At 44.3% G+C, this 25,546-nt stretch overlaps 3 protein-coding genes across 5 annotated transcripts; 1 reads left to right on the forward strand and 2 right to left on the reverse strand.

The window, feature by feature from the left end:
* The first annotated feature begins 984 nt into the window (after positions 1-984).
* On the forward strand, positions 985-2,939 carry trir (telomerase RNA component interacting RNase). 2 transcript variants are annotated; one of them, XM_020655649.3, is made up of 3 exons: positions 985-1,902; positions 2,129-2,267; positions 2,491-2,939. In XM_020655649.3, the coding sequence occupies exons 1-2, from the start codon at positions 1,522-1,524 to the stop codon at positions 2,240-2,242; spliced, it is 495 nt and encodes a 164-aa protein (XP_020511305.2). In that variant the 5' UTR covers positions 985-1,521; the 3' UTR covers positions 2,243-2,267; positions 2,491-2,939. The 2 variants fall into 2 exon arrangements, with proteins under 2 accessions (XP_020511305.2, XP_020511304.2); XM_020655648.3 differs by having other exon boundaries at positions 1,030-1,902; positions 2,196-2,267.
* Positions 2,940-3,672: 733 nt separating this feature from the next.
* On the reverse strand, positions 3,673-15,492 carry ubn2b (ubinuclein 2b). Of its 2 annotated transcripts, XM_065964392.1 has the most exons (17): positions 14,595-15,492; positions 12,929-13,057; positions 12,558-12,659; positions 12,272-12,403; positions 12,062-12,168; positions 10,984-11,482; positions 10,143-10,213; positions 9,919-10,048; positions 8,668-8,774; positions 8,459-8,569; positions 7,663-7,806; positions 7,502-7,552; positions 7,354-7,399; positions 6,013-7,260; positions 5,713-5,920; positions 4,480-4,548; positions 3,673-4,251 (listed from the first exon to the last, which is right to left on the reverse strand). In XM_065964392.1, exons 1-17 carry the CDS (start codon positions 14,955-14,957, stop codon positions 4,202-4,204), a joined length of 3,567 nt encoding a protein of 1,188 aa, XP_065820464.1. In that variant the 5' UTR covers positions 14,958-15,492; the 3' UTR covers positions 3,673-4,201. The 2 variants fall into 2 exon arrangements, with proteins under 2 accessions (XP_065820464.1, XP_065820465.1); XM_065964393.1 differs by lacking the exon at positions 4,480-4,548 and having other exon boundaries at positions 14,595-15,440.
* A 1,953-nt stretch (positions 15,493-17,445) lies between these two features.
* Positions 17,446-20,717, reverse strand: rpsa (ribosomal protein SA). The gene is made up of 8 exons (XM_020655643.3): positions 20,569-20,717; positions 19,204-19,374; positions 18,989-19,107; positions 18,462-18,707; positions 18,069-18,197; positions 17,798-17,960; positions 17,681-17,707; positions 17,446-17,586 (listed from the first exon to the last, which is right to left on the reverse strand). Exons 2-8 carry the CDS (start codon positions 19,334-19,336, stop codon positions 17,492-17,494), a joined length of 912 nt encoding a protein of 303 aa, XP_020511299.1. The 5' UTR covers positions 19,337-19,374; positions 20,569-20,717; the 3' UTR covers positions 17,446-17,491.
* Between the last annotated feature and the right edge of the window lie 4,829 nt (positions 20,718-25,546).

A 25,546-nucleotide genomic window follows, 5' to 3' on the forward strand; every position in this document is an offset into this window, starting at 1 on the left:
AGTTGTTTGTTTGGGATTGTTTTCTAAAGTGTAGTTGTTTGTTTGTTTGGGATTGTTTTGTAAAGTGTAGTTGTTTGTTTGTTTGGGATTGTTTTGTAAAGTGTAGTTGTTTGTTTGTTTGGGATTGTTTTCTAAAGTGCAGTTGTTTGTTTGTTTGGGCTTGTTTTCTGAAGTGCAGTTGTTTGTTTGTTTGGGCTTGTTTTCTGAAGTGCAGTTGTTTGTTTGGGATTGTTTTGTAAAGTGTAGTTGTTTGTTTGTTTGGGATTGTTTTGTAAAGTGTAGTTGTTTGTTTGTTTGGGATTGTTTTGTAAAGTGTAGTTGTTTGTTTGTTTGGGATTGTTTTCTAAAGTGCAGTTGTTTGTTTGTTTGGGCTTGTTTTCTGAAGTGCAGTTGTTTGTTTGGGCTTGTTTTGCTCCCTGTATGAACCTCTACTGATTCTCTCCCAACTCTCCACAATAAAGCGAAAAACGATCGCGATAGTTTGTCCTTTTCCAGGATCGGTCCACAACCCCGTCACACACACACACACACACACACACACACACACACACACACACACACACACACACACACACACACACACACACACACACACACACACACACACACACACACACACACACACAACTACATCTGACAGAGCCACAATGCCCGGGAATAAGGGAAATATATGGAAAAAATCTATAATAAACAGTGGGAGAAAGAGATCTGACCTTAACACAGCATGCTGATGATGCTGGCACTAAAAAACTTCAACAAAATCCATGAGGCCTACGGACATCGATTTCACTGTTTTCAAATCAAAATGAGACAAAATATATATATATATATATATATACAGTATATATATATATGTATATATATATATATATACATATATATATATATACAGTATATATATGTATATATATATACAGTAAATATATATATATTTACACTATGTGGTAGGTTAGGTCACCTGTTGGGCTTCATTTAATTTCTGAGGAGCCAGGTCGCTTGTTTCCATAGAGCTGGTTGCTTGTTTCTCTCGCGAGATCTGGCAACACTGGTGACGTCATCAGACAGAGGAGGGAAACTAAAACATGGCGGAGAGAGGCTGAAGTTAGCGTGAAGCGTTGGTAAAAACACACAAACCCTCGGCTCTACGCTTCACTAAGTCGGATTTTTCGATCGAGTTTTTTGCGTTATTCGTTTTTTATTCGTCTCAGACTGAAATTTGAGTTCTACGTTGAGTTTCTTTCGTCGGTTTCAGCCTTATTAGTCTGAGTTAGCCGTTAGCATTAGCCGCGTTAGCTGCCTGACCAGCGGCTGCTTTTGTTTTTGTCTCAAAGACGAGACTTGTTGACTCATTTAAAGACACTATTTTCTTCAAGATAGTGTTTTTCCTGAGCGGGAACTGAGTGCTTTAGAGATACACTAGCTCGGGTGAGCTTTGTTTTGGTCCTGTCTGTTTAATACAGTGAGTGAAGGGACAAACTGTGAGTCCTGGGCTTTGTTTTGTGAACATTACATCCAGGAAACATGGATTCAAAGCGGGCACATTCACACAGTGAAGCTGAAAGTAGCCGAGGAGGAGGAGGAGGAGGAGGCAGCAGCGGTGACTCCAGCTGCGGCAGCCCGGCGTCCCCCTCCCGCAGCCCGGCCCCCTCCTCCCGCAGCCCGGCTCCCTCCTCCCGCAGCCCGGCCCCCTCCTCCCGCAGCCCGGCTCCCTCCTCCCGCAGCCCGGCCCCGGCGCTGCTCCCCGGGGGAAACGCGTTCGCCAACGACGGCAGCTTCATGGAGATGTTCAAGAAGAAGATGGAGGAGGAGCAGCAGAGGAAAAAAGAGACATGTGGAGGAGCGAGTGCCACCGAGCAGGGACAGACACCAGTGGAAAAGAAGCCCCCTCCCGTGGCGAGCTTTGTAAGGGGTTTAGCAGTTGTAAGATGAGATAGATACCAGCAGCCCTCCTCTATCTGTCACTTAACTTATTACACTGTACTTGTGTAAATATTGCATTATGAACATGTTATTTTTTTGCAGTATTTAATATTTGTAGAGCAGTCTAGACTAGGGATGCTCCTCACTGATGATGGTTTCTCTGGTGCTGTGGTCAGAGACTAAATGTAGACCTTCTGCTCTGGTGTAGTCTCCTTCATTGGCAGTCCATCTGAAGGGCTCCTATAATGGTTTCAGTCTTCTATCCCCTAACCCAGGTGGGGAAGCGCAGAGGCGGTGTGTTCCTAAAGACCGGCATGGTTGAGAAGAAGCTGAAAAACGACTCAGAAGTAAGTGTGGTGTCGATTACATTATTATATTTTACTAAAACCTTGAGCTCGGCTGATGTGACATTTGTATGATAATGTAGAAATAGGGGTTTGTTATGCACACATCATGTAGGTGTAGGGTAAAAGAGAAGGTGAAGACATTGTGGTGTTGCACATCTGGCTACGTGTCGTGTTTAGTCAGTCGGACTAAACGTGTTTCTCTTTGTGCTTTTCTCTCCCGCAGGCGGTTCCAGGCAAGAGCGATGCTTGGTCAAAGTACATGGCTGAGGTGAAAAAGTACAAAGCTCATCAGTGTGGTGACGACGATAAAACCCGGCCGCTGGTCAAGTAAGGTTTTCCAAAACGGGGGAAGCGACAAAAGTGTCTGAGGAGGATACCGTTCTGGGAGACGCTCCGGGAGAGCTGGCCGCGATCCGGATCCTTCTCACACTGCCAGTCCACCTTCACGTCGACAAACTGCTTCGATCAACTCTCAGTTTTTCCTTGTTTTTTTTTGTATTGTTTTGTGTTGCTGGTCATTTGATCTGGTGTCAAACGGTGTTTTCACATTTTCATTATTGTTGCATATTTTCTAATTTGTCATGTCTGGGATTAGGTCGGTGTTCTTTCAGATAATGATTTGATTTAATGAGCCAGACGAAAGGTTTGAATTAAATCTACACTGCCCTTTCACGTGTGCTGTTGTCCCTCCAGTGTTGTGAGATTCTCCTGAGCCGTTTTCACGCACGCACTCCTGAACATTTCCAGGACAGCATGCGCCTGAAATCATCCTGATTTTGATTATTCACACCTCTCCATCACAGCGTTAAGTTTTCCCGGTCAGACAGGGAACATTTTACAGACATTTTTTCAGGGGTGCATGTGTGAAAACAGCTGAAAACTTTTGACAGTTTCAATGGCTTGAGTTTTTTTTTTACAATGCTACATGTGACTGAACGTATTGAAGGTATAAATAAAAAGGTGGAAAAGAACAACCTGGATGCAGAAAAGAGGGACTTCACAGGGATATTTTTCTACGGGGCCGGCAGGTGAAAATGTAGCGCTCTGCTGAATATTTCAGGAAGCTTTCAGGAGCTTTGTGCCCGTGTGAACACACCTCTAGGGAGTCAAGAGGAAAACATCCATTTGAATACTGAAAGCTGCTCTCTCCCCTTCCTTTCATGTGATGCTCCTTTAAAGAGGATATATCATCCCCCTCAAACAGTCCCCCTGTGGTCTAAATGAAACATCTGTGCTGTGCTTTGGTCAAAATATAACATGAATCAAGCACCAGAGGAGGTTTGTGACCCTGTATAAACCAGCTCTCTCAGAACGCTCCGTTTTGGTGTGTGTCTCTTTAAATGTAATTTTTAATATTATGTCCCCTTTAAAGTGTTTTCAAAGTTGAATTAAAAAAAAAACTTCATGAGGGAAAAGATTTTAATTAAAAGCAGTTTTGAGTTCTATACAGTCACAAAATCACCCAAGAGTTCAAGTAGAATGAAAAGAGTATAACTCTCATTGAGGGAAAAAAAGAAGCTCAAATTCAATTTGCAGTTTATACAGGTGATAATTACATCGTGATAAAAACAGCACCGAATAGACACACGGACCATGCATCAGAGAGGGAGACACACAAAGGCACGCGTCCGATCCCACTAACCCAAACACACTCATTCACCCTCGTGCTCACACGCACGCACACACACACCTAAAAACCCCATTCATCCCTCCTCCCTGTCCACAGTGATATAGGTCGTTCTTGTAAACATCGACAAACTGTGTTCGTCATTTCAAATTTATCAAATTGTTTTTAAAAAGTTAGATTTCGCCGTAGTCATCATGAAAAGTTGAGCGAGTATTGTCTCGGAGCCCGGTGAGCCCTAAAAGTCAAAAGTCTGTCCTGATTTGTCCGCACGATTAAACGTCATTGCGGCGTGGAGGTCCAGCTTTTATCATAGCGTCTTCCTCTTGGCGGCGTCTCCTCCTTGGCTTTGAGTGACATCTAAACACAAATAAAACACTTCTTACATTGTAGTAAAAAAAAAAGGATTTAAAGACAAAAAGAGGACACTAAAGACGAGAGCATGCGGCCACCAACACACGAGCAGAGAACGAACAGGACCAGACAGAGAACCCAGACACAGACAGAAAACACCAGACGAGAGAGGGAGGCGGGGGGGGGGGGTCGATGGAGCAGGCTGTTGAAGTTGGAGGGAGTGTCAGATTTTACCTGAGAAAGCGAGCTGCAAGTGAGGAGGCAGAGCAACCTGAGACCCTGACTGGAGACTCTTATACAGATCTGAGGAGACAGGACAAGGGGAACAAGGAGGGAGAGGAGGGGACAGGTGACAACAGAACACAGGGAGGAAAGAAGGGCGGGGGGAGCGAGGTGGCATAGAGATGATGGACAGGTAACGAGAGCCAAACAGAAGAGAGGGGGGGAGGGACACGGGGTTGGCATCGGGAGAAATGAAGCAAACAAAATGGAATAATGTCAAACAGGAGAAAAATCACAAGCTTACATTTGACGCACAGCATGACAAACAACACAAGACGAATAACCCGATACAGAAACAGCGAGACGAGACACGGCAGGGCCACTCACACTCGACCTCCGCCTGATGGGCCAATGAGCAATTCATCGTTTTTTAAAAATGTGTTTTGATTCATCATCTGAATTACCGACAAGCTTTTCATCACAGGTAGAGTTAGCCTGCATTCACTCATTTATATATTTTTTTTCTTGTTTCTGATCAGATTGTTTACACCTCTGTTTTCTGATTGCACAAAAACACACCTTTACCTCTGCCTTCATTTTGTTGAAAAACACACACACCTCTGCTCTCTTACTGTATGAAACAACACACCAGCTCTCACACACACACACACACACACACACACACACACACACACACACACACACACACACACACACACACACACACACACACACACACACACACACACACACACACACACACACACACACACACACACACACACACACACACACACACACACACACACACACACACACACACACACACACACACACACACACACACACACACACACACACACACACACACACACACACACACACACCTGCTCGCCCTGCCTCTTTCTGCTTCTGATTGGTTTGTTTTATTAGCACGCTGTCCCTAAAGAATAAGTCGTATTTTAATCTGTCATTAGAGCAGCAGGTGAGCTGTAAGAGGGTAAAGATTCCATAATGACATGAGACCTGAAAACCTTTCGGTGTGTTTGTGAAGCTGCTGTGGACGGTTGTTTTTTTAAACGATGAACGAGGTCAGGGGAGCACAAAAGAATCTGTTTTTTGTAATTCATTAATAGCAACACACCAGCTATTAGTTCAGCTGTGATACTATTTTAAATCTAAAGAGAACGTGCGGTGCATTAAAGTTAGGGTATCTGTTGTTTGCGCCCCGTGTGCATCACTCACTCTGGGTCAGCGTAGAGAACGATGCATTGCTATTGGCTGCAGCGCTGCTGGCTGCCGTGCTGGAGCCCGCCGTAGCCAGCGACGGCAGGTTTAGCAACGAGGGGAACTGGAAGGGCAGGGACACGGGGACCAGGCCCCCCAGCATCCCGAAACCCAGAGGAAGAGAGGAGGGCGAGCCCAGGAGGCCGCCGGTACCTGCTGTGGAGACCTGGGAAGAAAAAAAAAACGACGTCAGACTGAAGTGCCTGAAAGTGTGCGACTAAATGAAGCCCACCGTGTGGCGGTGCAGGAAACACTAACCTGTGCTAACTGAGAAGAGACGGATGAGTTTGGGAGAGACACGACCGGCTTGGCCCCCTGAGGTGTCCCACCCCCGGGCCTCTGTCGCTGCCCCGAGCTGGGGGAGGCCACAGTCGGGGAGGCACTGGATCCTGAATGCTTGCTTATGGAGATGGTGTTTATAAGGCTGGTGTTGGTGCTGTTGTTGTTGGCGGTGGTCTTCTGGCCGCCCGGGGGGGTGTAGCTGCCTTGCCCGAGCTTGGTTACTCCTGAGAACTGCGGGCGGAACCCTGCTGGGCCCTTGGAGGAGTACTGGTGCATGGAGGGGGACACCTGAGACCGGGGGGTTAGAGAGATGGAGGGGGAGCCTGAGGAGGGGATGGAGGTGACCACGGGGTTGGGGGCGCGTGGGGTGAGTTTGACAATAGGCGGGATGCTGCTGTGGGAGGATTTAGTGAGGGTGGCGTGCATGGGGGTGATGAAGTTGGACTGAGGCTGGGGCTGGATTACGGGGTGGGACGGTTTAGGGGGCAGGTTCTGGGTCGGGCGGGGCGCCTGGTAGGTTTTGATATGTGTGTTGGATGAGAGTGTGTGGAGGCGGGACTGAGGCGACGTGATGATCAGAGTGTCACCACCGATGGCTTTATTATTATTGCTGCCTTTGAGGAGGCTGGACGGGGGCGTGGAGACCCCCATCTTTGAACCTGGCGCCACCAACGGAGACGCGGTGGGGGGCGGGCGCGGCTTAGGAGGCGACGCCGAGGCAGTCATGTTCCCTTTACCCACGGCCACGACTAAAGGTCTCTGAGCGTTCAGCACGGAGAGTCTGTGCACCTGAACGCCGCCCTTCACCACCCCCATTGCGTCCACCCTGACGGAGGGCGAGGAGGTGAGGGAGGGGGGGCGGGACTGAGGGGCGGGCGAAGAGGTAGAGATGTAGAGAGGTGCGTTGGAGCTGGGAGTGCCGACAGAGTTCTTCTTCTGATGCTGGAGGAGCGGCGAGGAGTGGAGGGAGGAGGGGGCGGCGGGGGAAGCTTTGGGTAGTTCGGGGGAGGGGGGGCTGTCCCCGTGGGCCAATCCCTTGGCTGCGTTTCCGAGGATGGCCAGAGCCTGAGAGATGGAGTCCAGCGAGGGCGCCGTCAGATCCTCGTCGAGGGAGTCGAGACATATGGGCTCAGCCGGGGACTGAGGCGGTCGCTTGGCAACCTGAGCTGCGGGGGAGGGGGTGACACCTGCTGAAGGTGTGGACCGATGAACCCACACAGCCTCCTGGGAAAAAAAACCCCCCACAAATCTGACATTAACACAAAATCACAAGAGAAATGAACTTTTTAAAGCGATTTCTTCGAAGTCAGGACTCACCTTCAGCTTGGGGGTCTTGGGATTAGGAACCATTCTTTTCTTTACTCTGCAGGTAGAAAAAGGTGAAATATGTGAGGGGGGGGGGGCAAACAAGATGAGTCAGATTAAAATAAACAACCAGCTGGATTTAAAAATCATTCCGACTCACGTGTATCCTGTCAGGTGACCATGAGCCATGATGCTCTCTTTGAACAACATCCTGCAAACAGAAAGAAGGAAACATGTCTGAAACATCAGAACAAGAAAAATATTCATGTTGGAGGGAGTTGAAAGCTGCAGTCTGAGCAGCAGAGACTTAACAACACTCACCTGGCCTGCATCCAGCCTTTAGGCCACAGAGGTTTCACTTCAGTCTCCATGAAGGCTTTGAGGTAGTCCTCTAGAGAGAGCGAGTTCTTGCCCTCCAGCTCGTAGCAGCCCAGCTTCACCCGCACCAAGTTACACAACAACGCCCTGAAAACACAACAAATACACAAAACACTCAAATCACTGCACCTGAGTGCACCATGTTTGTCGCTTGCTGACAACATCTCCATGATATTTGCATTTGATATGAAGCTCTAGGGTAAGTTCAGTCAGGAAGACTTTATAACTGCCTTCACGATCGGGTCTTTCTCATTCATCTTTTTACACGCTTACTCTCGTTTCCGCTGTCATTGGTTAATCAGCTGTCTCGTCAGCGGTACTCACCTAACCAATGGCATGGTGTTCCGCCCTTATTTTCAACCTTTCATCGCTCCCCTTTTAAATATGATTCTTTCTCTCCCTTAGTTCCTTCATGCTGATGTTTCGTGCGCCCCTCCACCTCCCCAACACCACCGCCATCTCACAGAATCATCATCCATCATTTCTCATCAAGTCCCCAGTTTCACCACCACCAGTGTCTGGACTCCATTGGGGGGGGGGGGGAGAATCTATTCTGCCGTCGCTCAGAATTGTCATTCTACACATCGGCCACCCCATAGAGTCCAAGCGCCAAAAATATTTCTGTCAAGAAACATTTCCATATTTCACTGTAATAAATAATTGTCTTTATTCAATGGTCTCTCCTGATTGAACTGTAGCTGCATGAGAAGAGAATCTCCCGTTTTGAAGTGAAACTGACCTGAGTTTGTCGTCCCAGACAAACTTCTTCCGCGGGCCCATCACCCGTTTCCCTGGTTTCTCCTCATCGTCGTCCTCCGACCCGTTTTTCTCTCCCTCCCCAGACTGCTGCCTGTAAACACACACACGTTAAAAATCCTGTATGAAAGCGACTCCTGGTAATCTGTGCAGCAAATTCAAAGTCCAGGCTGTGATCACAAGTGTCCTCACTTTGCCACCTTGGCGATACAGTCCATGTTGAATCGAGCGATCTGCTCGGGCATCACGCTGCACACGGCCAGTTTGAGCTTCAGCAGGGGCGCTCGCAGGCGGTCGTCCTGACGGATGAGGGAAAAGTCTCAGTCAGATATTGCACACGCACACACAAACACAGTAAATATAGAACTGGATAAGAGCCAGAACACAGCACTAACAAACACATGGCTGAGGACAGCTGACCTGCTCGCTAAAGGAGCCGTGCAGCTGAGCAGCATGAACATCTGAACATCACGTGTTCACTGATGAAAAAGATGCTGTGGTCATTTGTTGTTATTGTGGCGTCTAGCGATGTGATTCCTTTCAAGACTTTCAACAAGCCAAAGAAAGAGTTTCAGTTTATGTGTAACGCTAAGTAACAGAGCAGCTTCACTCAGGCTTTCTGCAGCCGTCAGAACCTAAAACAAACTTGCAGTTAAAGGTTTTAAAGTTTGCCAAAAATATTCAGAATGTAGATTTGAAAAAAAGAAAAAGTCAAACGATGTCAGGTCTGTCCTGAAGAGGAGAACAAATCCTCTTTAGAAACTCTTTTTTGTTGTTGAATGGAGGTCGGATTGATCATTTCTGATGCGTTCAAGGAAGTCACACTGATGGACTTTTCTGACATAGTAAAACTGAATGTTTGCTCGAGCTGAATCGGTTAATCAAAATGGATTGCTCGCTGCATTTGCATGACGATATGACTGATTTTCCTGCATGATTTTAAATACTACAATCCAGACGCTGGAGTACAGACTCTTGAAATGAAGAATCAGTGAGCTGTGATTATCTATCATTAACGTAGATACAGTGTCTGAAAAATCTTTTTTTTTGTATTTCTGGTGTATGTAGAGGTCATTCAGATGAGTTGTGGATTACTTTAAGCTCTGAAATCTGTAAGTATATGCAGATGTCTGTTAATAAAGACGAATAAGGAGCTTCATCAGCGTCAAATAATCGCCCATTTGTTCTGGGATTGATTTACCGCCAACCTCTTGCGCTTCCTTTGCTCTCCACACACAGATGGTTTCCTGCATACGACAACAGCGTGCAAAAATGTGATCGGAAAACCCCCCACCGGGCGTCCAAACAAACGGAAACCTGAAAGCTTCTGACGTGCTAGTATTGTCTCCTCGCCTCCAGATTCTGTTTTCATCTGCAACGATCTGTTTCTAGAGATTATTCTGAAGCCGCCTCGGGCCTCACAATGAAATCGCTCCCACACACCTGAATGTTCAGACTGAGCTTCTTCAGGCGTTTGAGCAGAGCTTCTTTGTTGCAGGGCACGAAGGCCTCCAGGTGAGAGTAGACGGCTGAACGCACCTCCGCAGGCTGCTCCTGGACCTGCAGCTCGATACTGACGCACACACACAGAAACACACACATTTACATAGATTTACATTTGCTTTTCCTGTAACAGTCTGGAGAATGTAAATGTGAGCGGCTCTTACTCCAGGAGGATGTTGTTCATGTCCAAAGTGAAGAACTTCTTCCTGCCCTCTTCATCGAACAGACGAGACGCCTTCACAGAGAGAAAAGACGGGTTGATTGTTTTTCAGAATCAGAATCAGATTTATTGTCCAGGTTTGTTTACACACACACACAAGGAATTTAACTTCAGTGAACTGTGCTCTCTTATGAACAGGTACAACATTAAATATCAACAATAAACAGAATAAGAAAAGACTAATATTTACATGACTAAATATGAAACAGTGCAGTGGTGAATAGTGCAAAAAGATGATAAGTTTTGTTTTTGTAAACAACATTTCTGAGAGGATGTGTGTACACACTCGACCTCTCTGCAAAATAATGTGAGGATTGTTTTTCTGCAGCAGCCACATCAGGAAAGAAAAACAACCTGATTGATTCACGATTTATCAAAACAAAATTTAGTCTGAAATGATTCATCGTTAGAAAACAAGAAGTTTCCAGATTCTGATTTTTTCATTCACAGTTTTTTTTTTTACTTTTTTGAAGTCATTGTGTTTTTTTAGACTGAAGTAAATTTTATGATTCAAAAGAGCGTCTCATCCTCGCACTGAAAAACATCAGTTTTCAAAAATGCTCACCTACGTGTGGACGAGGCATAAGGCAGCGTGCAGGAGTTTGTCTGCAGTTTTTTTGAATTTAGAACAAACGACCCGATAGCGGGAGCTCAGGACTTTTTTTTTTTGAGTTTTTTTTTTTGAGTTTTTCATCAAAGTTTAAATTCTGGTTTCATGACGACTCAAAGAGAAAGTTTTGCTCTGATGTAAAGAAACAGATGAGTTGGAGTTTGGATGAACTTACCGCTCTGAGGTCTTCGATGCGTTTAAGGAGCGGGCCCGGGAGTCCGCTGGGCAGCGGAGGCGGCGCCATCGGGTTCCCCTGCATCACTCTGCTCATACCCGCTTTGTGCGCCATCCCGAAGGCGCCGTTCTCTCCCTGCACCGGACTCGACGGCTGATGAGGCGAGTCCAGCATGGCGAAGTCCAGGTCGCCCATCATGTCCTGCAGAATGTCGTTGTTGGCCGAGCCCAGCAGTGACATCACGGCGGGGTCGGGGGTCAGGTCGGTGACGTGGCAGTCGTTGCCGGCGGCGGCCTTGGCGTGGGCGTTGAGGAGAGCACTGTTGGCGTTTGGCACTTTGGCGTTGGGTCGCTGCAGACCGGCTGCACCGACGTTCTTCTTTCTGATCTCCTCCTTCTCTCGGGTGAAGCGGCGCAGCATGTTGGCGAGGTGCAGAGAGTCCTTCATCAGCTTCTTCCTCTTCTTCTTCTCTGGACGGTGAACACTCAGCGCCGAAACTCTGCAGGAACAAACAACAAGGAACAACACTTTTAAAAACCTCATCAGCAGAATGATTTTTCACCTCGACCTCTTCCTGACGACCTCGTAGTAAAACGTCTGAATGAAGTCGAGGTGAGTCGATGTGTGCAGGGTCGTTTCTGCTCGCCATCATGTTCCTCTCCGCTCGTCTGCTGATACTATGAATACGTCTAATCACCTGCAGCATCGATATCGACACATCATCGCGTCAGTCTCTGTCACTTCATCCGCCATTTCCACCTCGTCCTTTTTAATGAACTACAGGGCGCCACAGGAATGAGTTCTAAAACCAGGAAATGAGTCAGCATTTTGGCGCCATGGGGTCGTTTGCCTCAAACTCCATGTTGTGGTTTTTTTTAACGGGTTGGAGGTTAGATGCCTGAAGAGGTCCGTGGTTAACACAAGCTTAAGAGATGTTAAAGTTCTTACTCGTCCTTAAAATGGCGCTTGCTAACATGTGGCTGAATGAAACTACAGTGCGGTTGTCGGGGACATTAAGCGTCATCACGTCTTTATCGTCATGTTGCTGCACAAACAAAAACCTGATCCGAACACTCACCCGGTCTTTGGTAGTTTGTTCTTTCTGGGTTTCTTCTCCTCCAGAATTCCACCATCTTGCTTTTTCCTCCGCTTCTTTATCACCCGCTCCTCGCCGTCTTTCATCTTCTGCAGAGCGAGGTGATAAAAGATCACAACAATAATCAACACGTTTGTTTTTCTTAACTTCACTTTGTGTCGGTCAGAGTGCGGAGGAGAGCGAGCCGCCTACCTTGAAGTGGTTATCTGCCGTGCCCGCGTTCTCTCCCTCCGAGTCCGACGCCGCTCTGAACTGCAGAGTCCCCGTGTTGATGTAGAAGCCGCCATGTTTGGTGGTAAGAGACGCCGGCACCAGCTCGTCATACTGAGGACAACAGAGGAGCATGATGTCATGTTTCTGCTCAACACTGCAAACTGTGACAACCGACACATTTCATCTAAACTGAACAAACTTCTACTAGAACTAGAAATCTGTGTGTAAAAAGTGAGAGACGTGTCGGCGGTTTGGGGAAACTCACGGCCTCTGAATTATCGATGAACGGGTCGGTCTCATCGTAGCCGTAACCGATGTCGATGAGATCCTGCATCCTGTCCTTTTTCTTCTTCTTTGGACAACCGCCCTGCACACGGAGCGGAGAAACAGTTGCAAAAAAGAAATCAAGTTCGTCCTTCTGCACGCTCACATGGCACACATTTTCAGCTGTAACAATATTTCGACATCCAAACAAAAGAGCTGGCGTTCTTCCCTCACATCATCACAGAGCGTTATCAGTCACAACATCACAAAAACAGATTCCTGATCTCGTATCCACAGCAGCAGGAAGAAAGCCGACGTGTTTCAGACTGAAACTGGTGTTCAGACACGTCACGTTCAGACGTTCTTACTCACATATTTGTTCTCAAACTTGCGGGCCATCTCCTCGACCTCCCGTCTCTCCCGGTCGTCGTCAGCAAACGGGTCGTTGGGGTCCAGAGGGGGAGCGAGTCCTTTAGGGGCGGCTGAGATCGGGGTCTTTACCTGAGAGGGAAACACGGACACAAAGACACCAGAGAGGAGGTTATCATCATCGTTTAGTTCTTTATAACTGTTCATGTATCTCCTCTGACTCGCTCTGACTCATCGGTGACCCGTACTCTTTAAGGATCTCTTATCACTCGATCATGTGGAGCTTTCACACAAACCTAAAGCAAACCGTCAGCTACTCTCGGATCAACTCATGTCAATTTAGATAAGAACAATGTTGGATTTATTAGAGTCATGTTACAAACTCAGTTGTTTAGTAAAACATGAAGAACATCAAACACACAGAAACTGTGAGTCAAAGCCAACATGTATTATTTATTTGTCGTAATGTTGCACAACTATGCCGCATATTTAGATATGCATATCATGCAGGCTTACCTCTGGGCCACTTCTGAAAGCTATCGACATGTTTTAAAAAACAGTTTTCTCCTTCAAACAAACAAACATTTAAACAACCTCTTCTCAGCTGCTTAAGAATTGTAATTGCTTTATGGTCAACAGGGTTCCCCGTGCACAGACTAAACACGCTCCCAGGATCAAATCATGAAAAAACAGACTGTTTTTCAATTGTCATTGGTTGTTTATAAATACACCTGACCAATCAATGAAGAGGTTAGGAACTTAACTCGATTTGACTTTATCGTTCAGGACGGGTGTTTTTATTCTGCTGCTTTATTATCATCGCTGTAAGCCTGCAGACGTCCACATTACTGAATCCTAAAGATAATTTTCTCCTTGGGCCGGTCCCGACTTATCAGTGTGAACATGCATATTTTAAATGTTAGTAAGACCTCACAAAGTGCCACAGATATCCTCACAGAGTCCTCACAGAATGAGGAAGAGTAAGGGTCTTTTATCTGCTCTTTTGTAAAGTGGGTATGCTTGTAAATTTCCCCCCAAAAGGTTTTTTGAAGTGGCTCACACAGCAGAGGATAAACGACCTCACGTATTTACAGTGACATGTAAGACTACTGTTACATATTCAGTTTGTGTTTACCCAATTAGAGGAATTATCAATCAATGGAGTGACTGAGGGGGATTTAAAAGTGAATACACTCCTCATGAAGACTGAAAAACAAGTGGGGCGGCAGTAACTCAGTCTGTAGGGACTTGGGTTGGGAATCGGCGGGTCAAGGGTCAAGTCCCGACACGGACCAAGTCTGGAAATTTACCTGAGCACTGCCAAGGTGCCCTTGAGCAAGGCACCTAACCCCCCCCACCCACTCTGAGACCTCTCCATTAATCCACAGGATCCTGTTTGTGTAAAACTGACTTTAGTATCGATAAATTATAATTATAATTATAAGTGAGTAAACTTCCTGCTTACAGCTAAGAGTAACCGAATAAACACGACTTTTATTTTGAAAATCTAAAACCTGAAACTCTTTTTGAAGTATTATTAAGTTTGACATCAGTTTCAGTCTTTTGAGGTGAAGACCCCCTGCCGGGTTTAGACCCCCTGCCGGGTTTAGACCCCCTGCCGGGTTTAGACCCCGTCCTGCTCACACCATGGTGTCTGTGTGTCTCTGACCTGAGTGGGGGGGTTGGGGGGGTTTGGGTGGACCAGCTCGCCGTAGTTGAACTCGGAGGACCCCCTGTCGCTGGGCTCGGACAGCGGCAGGTTGAGGCGGACGGTGGGTTTCCTCTCCTCGCTTCCTCCGTCCTCGCCTCCTTTCCTGTTTCCAAACGGACTCGAGCAGCCCCCTCCTCCTCCTGCTGCTGCTGCTGGTCCTGATCCCGGTCCCGACTCGACCCCCGCCGCTCCTCCACCTCCACCTCTCCCCACACTGATGTCCACGGCCTCGTCTTCGCGGCGCCGCTTCTTGTTGTTCTCCTGCGGGGAGCTGCTGAAGGATGAGAGGGTGACGAACGGCACCTTCCGCGGCTCCGCCATCTGTGGCCCCTCTCCGTCCGACGACCGGGTTCTCTACACGGGACGGGACGGGGGGGGAGGAGGGGGGGGGGTTAGAAACCTGGAGGTGGTCGACAAGTACAGCTAGCCGCTAGCTTAGCTTCCTCAATGCTGCAGGCAACACAATGACTTTTATCTCCTTTCCGCCCGTTTTAATCCATAAAGTAGAGTTTCCAGGAGAGACCCCGCCGCCTACCGGGGACTTACACTTTGAGAATCGGCAGTTTTAAGCGCTTCCATGAAATGAGTAGTTAGCTACCGCAGGCAGGATTCTGTAGTAGCCATCTTGATCTTTATTATCATTATTCAGTGGCAGCAGGGCGTGCGCGTGAAAAGAAAGCGGAAGCCAGGGAGGAAAGGGAAGCAGCGGTCGTCCAATGGGAGAGCGGGAACAGCGGAGAGACACGCCCACCAGACACATTAGCGCGAACGTGCAGGGGATGATTGTTCTGCGGGCGCGGGAGACGAGCGGGTCCTTGAACGCCTCTCAGAGCTTTTTATTTTATTATATTTACAGAGATTATAGTTTGTTTTTCCGCTTTTTCACCAAACTTTTCACTTTTTATTTAAAGGAATTAATCCGGACAGAAAATACAGTCAATTTACCTTCGTTACCACTAAAATTAAAAACTTTTTAGGCTTTATTTTTTACGGGTTTTTTCTTACATTATAGTGTTAATACAAATGTACAAACTGTAAGGCAAAAATTCACATTCAACTAATTCATTGAAACAGAATAAACAGACATTACCTAGGAAAATAAAATAATGATTTTGTTAGCCTCTAGTTGGACACTTTAATGATTACTTCAATTACTTAAATAACACCTTTCTAAATATACCTTTAATGTTTGCACTGCCTGTTATTTGATCTGCTTTTTAAACATTGCTGTACATATATAAACAACACAACTTCAGAAGGTCAACACTTTCTTTTATTTTTTATATTCAGGTCTAATTACAGATTTTTTCCTCAACTGTTTTTAGGTTCTTGTTTAAATCTCACATATATTTTTATCCCTGCACGTTTTATGAACATTTCTTGTATAAATCTATTTTTAATTGCACAGTTTAAATTTGATTAATCTAGAGGTATTCTTTAAATCTTTTGTCAGGTTAATATATATGTATGTATATGTGTATAATATATACATTTGTAACAAATGTTTCATGTCATGTCTTTGTAACCTGCTACTGGATGCTTTGAATTTCCTTCGGGATCAATAAACTATCTGTCTCTCTCTCTCTCTCCCTCTCTCTCTCTCTCTCTCTCTCTCTCTCTCTCTCTCTCTCTCTCTCTCTCTCTCTCTCTCTCTATCATCTATCTGTCTAATAGCACAAATAACAGAATACAGTCAGTGGCAATTTTTGATTCTGACCGCAGGGTTCATCATCATTATGTTATAAATACTTCAACAACAAAAAAGGGAAATGGCAAAAAAATGATGGGCAAAGTTCAAATTGGAATTAGTTAATAAATATAAAGAATAGTAATAAAGGACATAATAATGCAATATTAGCGGAAGCTGCGACGTTAAACAGCATAAATATAATATTTTGGGGGCTTGTCTCTTTTTTCTCTCTAAAAAAGCAAAGGAAGTTGAATTTTGAATTTGGACTGCAATCCCAATTTAAAACACTAGGTGTCAGAGTTGCATATTGCTCCTTGACATTTGGAAATGTAGTCAGCTCCTGCACAAAGCTTCACGTTTAAGAGAAATACTTCTGTTTAAAATGTCCTAGAGGAATATTTATGTTTCAAAAACATGAGGCAAATGTATTTTATGTTTTTCAGCACATTCTGGGCAAAATGGGTAATGTGTAATATATGATGTTAGTTTTTATTAGTATTTCCTGGCTGTTTTATGGATTATGTGTTTATACAGTCTCAGTTTATTGATTCAACTGTAGAGTCAGCTAAATGTTTGCAGCACTGGAGTCCAAGACTAAGTTAATTTTTAATATGTATATGAACATATCTGTTTATGTTGTTTCTCTATGAACAGCCTGGTGACTCTAAATGTTCTGTAATCCATACAGCAAATAAGTTTCTTTGGGAGCTGTTGTACTGCAAGTCTTTGTGCATCACAGCTGCACTTATATTCAGCCCATCAGGTTAATGTTTAACTCACATTTGTAATGGACAATAATCCAGCTAAACTTCTTTACACTTCATACAGCTTTTTAACAATGCATTTATCCTCATGCAATATAGTTCTCAGCTTAATGTAGTTTCCATGTCCCCTAAACTTAACCCAACACATTTCCTTCTGCTCTTTATAATTATTGAGGGGCCTTAAATCCACATTTGTGCTTGATTTAAAACATAAGTCAAGAGAAGCCCTGATTGTCATTCAAAGAATGACAAACTTCATCTTATTTTCTTCAGCTGGATTAGATGTGAAGATGGAGAAATATTTTAGCATGCAGCGAACCTAAACAACAAGATCAACTGAAACAGAACACTCGAGTCCAAGTGTAAAAAACACTTTTATTTATGTGGCCATAGTTCTTGATTTATGACCAGTCGGCTGTGGCACCACCCCAGTCAGAAGCCTGGGCGGTGGGAGCAGTGGACCAGTCCTCTGTGGCAGGCTGAGTGCTCCAGTCCTCTGCAAGAGAGAAAACAAAAGCAAACCTGTTAACACAAGAATATTTATGTTTGGACAGTTTGAGATCACTTAAAGTTGAGAGAAAATATCTCACCTGTCTTAACTGCTGGAGCTGCTGCAGCTAAAAAGACAAAAACATCACATGTTAATGCTCAACCAGTCATAGTAGTTTGAAAGTTGAAGTTCTCTATTCATAAAAGAGGGCTCTTACCTGGTGCAGGGAACTGCTGGATGGGCACAGATGGAACAGCCACACCCTCAGACCAGTCAGCCACCTCAGGCTGAGCAAACTCAGCAGCAGGAGCGCTCCATTCACCCTGGAACTCCTCCTTTCCGACAGCCTTCTCAGCCGCGGCCTGCTCCTCCTTCTCAATCTACATTTAAACAAAAAAAGAAAGATCAGGTGAGCAATTAAAGCTGTGCAACCATGACACATCATTTAAACCACTGTTTCCAAGTCATGGGTGCTCATCAAGTCTTACCTCCTCAGGGTCTCTGTAGAAGTACAGATCAGGCATGACCTCCCATGGGTGCTCCCTGGAGATGGTTCCTCTCATCCTGAGGACCTCTCTGGCCAGCATCCACCACATCAGACCCACAGAGTGATGACCCTACAAGCCAGTCACAAAGAAACACATTGAGTTATACACTATAAACAAGAGTAGAAAATTTTAAACATTTTTGCTTTGTGTGGCAAGACCTCTACCCCCACTGCCTCTGAGTTCAGAGAGTGGAACTAAAGAGGTCAGGCTCGTTCATTTAGCACACATCCTACACCCAACACTGCACAGACGGGATAGCGCCGGGCTCTAACGGTGTGCAACCTGTTCCACATTTTGAATCAACATGTGACTCTCCTCTTCAGTTGGTCTCACCTTGTTGTTACAGGGGATGGCAATGTCCACGTATCTCAGAGGAGAGTCTGTGTTGCACAGGGCGATGGTGGGGATGTTGACGTAGGAAGCCTCAGTCAGTGGCTGATGGTCAGCGCGAGGATCTGTCACGATCAGGAGGCGGGGCTCCCTGAAGGCTGCCTGGATCTGATTGGTGAAGGTACCAGGGGTGAAGCGACCGTGGAAGGTGGTGGCACCAGTGGCAGAGGCGAACTTCAGCACAGCTCTCTAAAGTGGCCGGGGGAAAAACACGTTATGCTAAAGGAATCGGTTAATCTTTAAAGATTGTTTTCTTTTACAAAAGTTGAACTGTGGCGCAGGTCACTATCAAACTCCAGTCATGGGACAGCCGTCCTACTGATGTTAGCGAAAACCCGGCCGAGTCACTCTCGCACACTTCCGACACCGAAACACCGACATCAGTGCCCGGCTTTAATGGTGTGCTAATCATGGTAAGAATGTCTACATTTGTGATGCAGCAAACACCAGAAATTCAGTTTTCTAGTTACCTGTCCGGTGTTCCTGGAGGAGATGACGCACACATCAGCTGGGTTCTCAATGGCAACAATGGCCCTGGCAGCCAACAGCAGCTTCTCCCAGGTCTTCTTCAGGTTAACTATGTACACACCTGATGATTGAGGAACAAAGCAGAGCATTAACTCAATTTATTCTAATTTTTTTAATCTTTAAACTCTTAAGTTAAGCAAGCCTCTGCACCGCTCACCGTCGCTTTTTCTCTTGTAGACGTACTGCTCCATCTGGAAGTCCAAGTTGGTACCTCCCAGATGGGTCCCTGCGGCGAGGAACTTCAGCACATCCTCCTCCTTCATTTGAAGGACATCCAGACCTCCGGACATCGTGACCGCTTTCCCTAAGTTACGAGTTAGTGGGAGAGCTGGGGAGGAGGAAAAACAGAAATGGGTTAGAAACTCGTACCTAGTTTGTCCTAGATAACTGAGATAATGAAAACACAAGACAGGCAACTCGTTTATTGTGCCGAAAGGTCAGAATGAATTCAGTTTGTTGCTAATGGGCTGAACAGGTGTACTACTGAATCGTGCTACCATGCGGCTCTGCAGCACAGGGGGGGGGTTACTCGTCTGTCAATGTATGCTTCCTCTAAAACAGGATGGGCAACTTTAGTGACAGCAAGGGGCCACATTCATTTAATTCTCACTGCCAGAGGGCCAAATTGTAATATACAAAAACAATTACAGTCAATTATGTCTCAAATTTAACTCAACATACACCAGTGATCAAATATTATTATGGACATATTTCAGGTTTTCATGATTTCATGGTAGATTTAGTCATGTTTTCAATTAATTGATATGCAAGGATTGACCTGAGGGCCACGTTGGGGGTTGCTGGGGGCCGCATGTGGCCCCCGGGCCGCCAGTTGCCAACGCCTCTAAAATGTGCTACATACAGAGTAACAAAGCATGTTTGCAGTACTCAGAACAAAAACAGTTCATGATAATGTTTAAAAATTGCTCAGTACTGAAGGCAATATTTAATATTACATTTGTCCATCAAACACTTCACCTGATATCTGGAATAATCAGAGGACCACACCTTCCCCCCAAAACTATTCAGTTATTTACTTCTGTAAACATTATCTTACAGGAGACACCGAGAGCCTCTGTCACCGTTTGGAGTTCTGGAATCATTTGACAAGGAAGCCAATCTCAACAGTACACCGGTGTGCTAGCTAAACTAAGCGGCATTAGCATAAGTGATCAGGGCCTGTCAGAGAAATAAGCCACACTTAACAAGTTAAAGAGCGGCAACTAATATATCCATATCTTAAATATAATTTCTGATTGATTTTAAAGAGTTAAAACTGCGGTATCTTTAAAACCTGGTTAGTATTTGCAGCCAGGCACGAGCGGAACACCTCGTGTACGTGGCTAACAAGTTAGCTCTGACTGTTAGCATAATCCATTTTAGTAAATTTAAGCCTAAAAAAGACCACACAGCCCGTGTTTTCTTTGCCCTGTGGGATGTTATACGGACGCTTTATCATTATTGAGTCTTTCTGTCGTCTTTTAAAAGGTTATTAACTAAAAATAACGATAAAGAAACTCACCACGAAACAACGCCGTATGGAAATCTGACCACACGGTGCAAAAAGAGGGAGCGCGGAGGAAATGACGTCCTATAAGTAGTACATTTCCAAGCGTGTGATTGGCTGGTTAAAGTGAAGGGGGGGGTGTTGTTTCTTGAGTTGACCGCTAGAGGGAGTTAGATACATTATAACAGCAGCAGAGGTAACCAGCGGTCGGCTCGGGTGAGGATCCCATATTAAGACAATGGAGATGGAAAGACCATATTAAGACCGCGCTGAGACGCTGACTTCTCGGTGAAGAACTGATCTGTGTTGCAACTTTGTTTGCTGAAGATAAAGAGTTCCAGGCAAAGGGGACATTAAAGTACACAGTGACACAGCGAGTTCAGAAATAACACAAATGTAACCTGAGGAGAAAACACAAATATGTAACTTAAATCATGATAACTTTATTTATATATCACCTTTTAAAAACACAGGTTTACAAAGTGCTTTGACAAACAGCAAGAATTAAAACAAACTAAACCAAACACAGAAGAACATAAACAACAACAAGAACATAACAAATACTAAATACTAAAAATAATTAAATACAATTCAACAGAAAAGAACCCAAAGTGCACAATACCCAACAGACATATAGAACCCGACCATTACAAGAACCATCACAAGAACCATCACAAGAACCATCATAAGAACCAACATAAGAACCATCACAAGAACCATCACAAGAACCATCATAAGAACCATCACAAGAACCATCACAAGAACCATCAGAAGAACCATCATAAGAACCAACACAAGAACCATCACAAGAACCATCATAAGAACCATCACAAGAACCATCATAAGAACCATCACAAGAACCATCATAAGAACCATCACAAGAACCATCACAAGAACCATCACAAGAACCATCACAAGAACCATCAGAAGAACCATCATAAGAACCAACACAAGAACCATCACAAGAACCATCATAAGAACCATCACAAGAACCATAATAAGAATCATCATAAGAACCATCATAAGAACCATCATAAGAACCATCACAAGAACCATCACAAGAACCATCATAAGAACCATCATAAGAACCATCACAAGAACCATCACAAGAACCATCACAAGAACCATCATAAGAACCATCACAAGAACCATCACAAGAACCATCACAAGAACCATCATAAGAACCAACACAAGAACCATCACAAGAACCATCATAAGAACCATCACAAGAACCATCATAAGAACCATCACAAGAACCATCATAAGAAACATCACAAGAACCATCACAAGAACCATCATAAGAATCATCACAAGAACCATCAGAAGAACCATCATAAGAACCAACACAAGAACCATCACAAGAACCATCATAAGAACCATCACAAGAACCATCATAAGAACCATCACAAGAACCATCATAAGAACCATCACAAGAACCATCATAAGAACCATCATAAGAACCCAGGAAACACAAGAACCATCACAAGAACCATCACAAGAACCATCATAAGAACCATCATAAGAACCATCACAAGAACCATCATAAGAACCATCATAAGAACCATCATAAGAACCATCACAAGAACCATCATAAGAACCATCATAAGAACCATCACAAGAACCATCATAAGAACCATCACAAGAACCATCATAAGAACCATCATAAGAACCATCACAAGAACCATCATAAGAACCATCATAAGAACCATCATAAGAACCATCATAAGAACCATCATAAGAACCATCACAAGAACCATCACAAGAACCATCACAAGAACCATCATAAGAACCATCACAAGAACCATCATAAGAACCATCATAAGAACCATCATAAGAACCATCACAAGAACCCAGGAAACACATAGAGCCAGTTTTATTTTACTCTGTTTTTCTGTGATAGCGAGTATATTTAAGGATTTTTTTCTTAATTAAGAACCAGACTTAGATATCATTCACATCTATATAATAACCTCAGGTGCAATAAGAGATGTAGAAAGTAGAGAGAAGAAAACATATTTATATTTTCATTTCATTGTACAGTGTTCCCCTTTCTTATTTTTTATTTGTATTATAGCTTTGCTTTAATACAGTGTATAACTTCTGTTAAGTTTATTTTAATTTACTTAGCTGCTACTACAACTTATTATTTTTTTATTTTATTTGTACTTTTCTACTCTTTTTTTTCTTCATAATGTTATTCTATTTTATATATAATTTTAACTTTTTTTGTAGAAGCTGACTCAGTGAGAAACGCACAAAAATCCCAATGTACCTGTACTGTCCTGTACCTGTGCAAATGGCAATAAACATCTATTCTATTCTACTGACAGTGGAAACGTAAATTAAAGTGCACCTAACTGAACTGAAGCGGATAGTTAAGTGGAAACAGGGCTTTACTCATTTTTTTATCTTGGGGTAACAACGCTGATTTTCATGTGATAAAAAGTGAATTCCTCAAAATCTTGAGAAAATGAATTAATTTTAAAAAGACTATCACAGGAAAACCAGCACTGTCACCCCGAGGTTACAGTATCAACAAATCAAGAAAACAACTGAAACGTACTCATCAACACCAGAAATACGGAGTCAAATTAAAATGTAGTGATGCATGTCCAATCAGGGCTTCCGTATAAAAGAGCTAATCAGATCATTTAAAAAAAATAATAGATCAATCACATTCAGGTAGAATGAGGAAAGGCTTGGTGTGTTGTTTTTTTTAATACATAACCCACTCAACTGACCTCATTACAAAAAATATATATATTTTGATTCCCAGGCCGAAGTTTCAAACATTTTCAGTGTAAAATAATCAACTCAGCTCTACGTTTACTACTTTAAATAATAAATAAATTATCTAGTAATTTGATATAATGATCTAAATCACTCTGGAATAATCCACTCTGCCTGATGGGAACTTTAAGATCTCAGCACTTTCAGTTCGTTTGATGCATCTTATACTTCAGGTGACCTTTCATGCTTCAACGCAGTACTTCTTATTTCACTTCGATATAACCTGTGACTTCTTCTTCCATCTCTGAGAAACACGATCATCACTGAGACTGAAGAGACTCTCGAGCTGAGGATTGATGATGTTGATGTTATACTCGAGTTTGGATGGAAGTCAAGGCCGGTCAAAAGGTTAGGGAAGGAAAAGTGGGCTGCGGTTTTCTGATGGTGTAATAACATGTTTTTTTTTTGTTTTCTGGGAATGATCAGGCTGTCAACACACACAGAGTCCTTTTGGTCTGATGCCATGACACTACGAGTAATACCAGTGAGGTAACTCTGAGGCTCATTCACAGCCTGTGTTTACTCTCATGGTAAAAAAAAACAACCAATCAGCAGTGATTGTTCATAAGAGGCCTGCAGGTCAAATAGACTTTATGACACAATCATTTCCAGTATTCCCAGTAAAGATGTTTGTCATGTCTTTAAGACAAACTTGAGTTGTGCTTCAGAAGAGAAACCTTTAAGTAGGAGATTCTTTTCTGCAAATTACGGTGGCCCTGAAGGTCAACTGTATGAGTATTTAAAGAGGACATATTCTCCCCTTCTCCACCTTTTCAAACAGTCCCCCTGTGGTCTAAATGAAACATCTGTGCTGAGCTTTGGTCAAAATATAACATGAATCAAGCACCAGAGGAGGTTTGTGACCCTGTGTAAACCAGCTCTCTCAGAACGCTCCGTTTTGGTGTGTGTGTCTCTTTAAATGTAATGACCCCCCCCCCCCCCCCTGAGTTTTCCCCATAGACATCACTCCTCTGTAGAGAGAATAAAAATGGCGGACCTGCAAAAAAGTTTTGTTCTAGTCTAGTCTGGGGTGGGTGGAGGTGGAGTCCATGGGTGGAGATACCAGGGGAGGGGAGGGGATTTTTTATTACCAGAATCCCACTGTGACATCACAAGGGGAGCACATTTGAAACAGAGCATTTTTCTTTGTGTTGTAAGACTTATGCAGACCACAAACAAAGGACTGGAAAAACACTGTAGAAGTGGATTTTTCAGAATATGTCCCCAAGGTTAGACGTGTTATCGTTATACAGCTTCAGTGTCTCCTGTCTGAGCAGATACATAAACCTTAATTGCTTCACATCTCAGTTTGACTTTGACAGCTGTTCTCGTTCCCTATTTGCTTGTTATGTCACCTCCTCTGCTTCTTATCTGTGTGTCACAGCGCTCTGATACTTTGGTCTCTCTGCTCCAACCGTCTGTGGAAAACGCTGAGTGATGGGACTTTGTAATCTCTCAAATAGTTTTGAACACCACAGCCAGCAGTTTTATATCCTTTATTCATGAATGAGAGACGAGACAGAGAGAGTTCAAAAGAGGAGAGATTTAAATCTGTGAGACTTTTAGTTTTAAAAGGATTTAATTCAGTTGTTGTTTCTGCTCAGTGCTCAGTGCTCACACAGACAGAAATAATGATGACTTGTTTCTGCACACAAGTAGGACAAAGATAAAATTCTGCTTTGAGATAAGATTCATATTTAGTGCTGTGTCAGCCGGCCAGGGGCGCGTCCACACTCTGTCGACTGGGGGGACCGACCCGACCACACTGACTTACACAGGGGGGGCATTTGAATACCACTTTTTCCTGTTTGGGGTCGCAGGGTCGCTGGAGCTGATCCCAGTTTAAGAGACGGGGTTACACCCTTAACCAGCCAATCACAGAGCTGACATATAGAGACAGACAACCAGACACACTCACATTCACACCTACGGGCAATTTTAGAGTCACAAAATGAGGAGCATGTCTTTGGACTGTCGGGGGAAGCCGGAGTACCCGAAGGCTCCTTTCTGAACCTTCTGTGAGTCAACCATGCAGCTCATGTGAATGAATTAAATCGTGCTGTGATTGAGAGATTCTCAGCTGAGATGTCTGAATGACTCCATGATGTGGAAGGTCCCGTTAATGATCAGACACAGAAATAAAAAATGAATTCATCATATCTACTTTTACATAACACAAGAGTTGGCAACATGTACGTACTCT

The sequence above is a fragment of the Labrus bergylta genome, chromosome 16 (assembly GCF_963930695.1).
Source record: "Labrus bergylta chromosome 16, fLabBer1.1, whole genome shotgun sequence".
Lineage (NCBI taxonomy): Eukaryota > Metazoa > Chordata > Actinopteri > Labriformes > Labridae > Labrus > Labrus bergylta.

Bases quoted from the DNA above. Each gene is read 5' to 3' on its own strand.
- trir (XM_020655648.3), top strand. From the start codon at position 1,522: ATGGATTCAAAGCGGGCACATTCACACAGTGAAGCTGAAAGTAGCCGA. The intron at 1,903-2,195 runs GTAAGGGGTTTA...CCCCTAACCCAG, and splicing joins CCCCTCCCGTGGCGAGCTTT to GTGGGGAAGCGCAGAGGCGG. The intron at 2,268-2,490 runs GTAAGTGTGGTG...TCTCTCCCGCAG, and splicing joins AGCTGAAAAACGACTCAGAA to GCGGTTCCAGGCAAGAGCGA.
- rpsa (XM_020655643.3), bottom strand. From the start codon at position 19,336: ATGTCCGGAGGTCTGGATGTCCTTCAAATGAAGGAGGAGGATGTGCTG. The intron at 19,108-19,203 runs GTGAGCGGTGCA...CTCAATCATCAG, and splicing joins CTACAAGAGAAAAAGCGACG to GTGTGTACATAGTTAACCTG. The intron at 17,587-17,680 runs GTGAGATATTTT...TCTCTCTTGCAG, and splicing joins AGCTCCAGCAGTTAAGACAG to AGGACTGGAGCACTCAGCCT.
- ubn2b (XM_065964392.1), bottom strand. From the start codon at position 14,957: ATGGCGGAGCCGCGGAAGGTGCCGTTCGTCACCCTCTCATCCTTCAGC. The intron at 8,570-8,667 runs GTGAGGACACTT...GTGTGTTTACAG, and splicing joins TGTATCGCCAAGGTGGCAAA to GCAGCAGTCTGGGGAGGGAG. The intron at 7,553-7,662 runs GTGAGTGTTGTT...TTCTGTTTGCAG, and splicing joins AAAGGCTGGATGCAGGCCAG to GATGTTGTTCAAAGAGAGCA.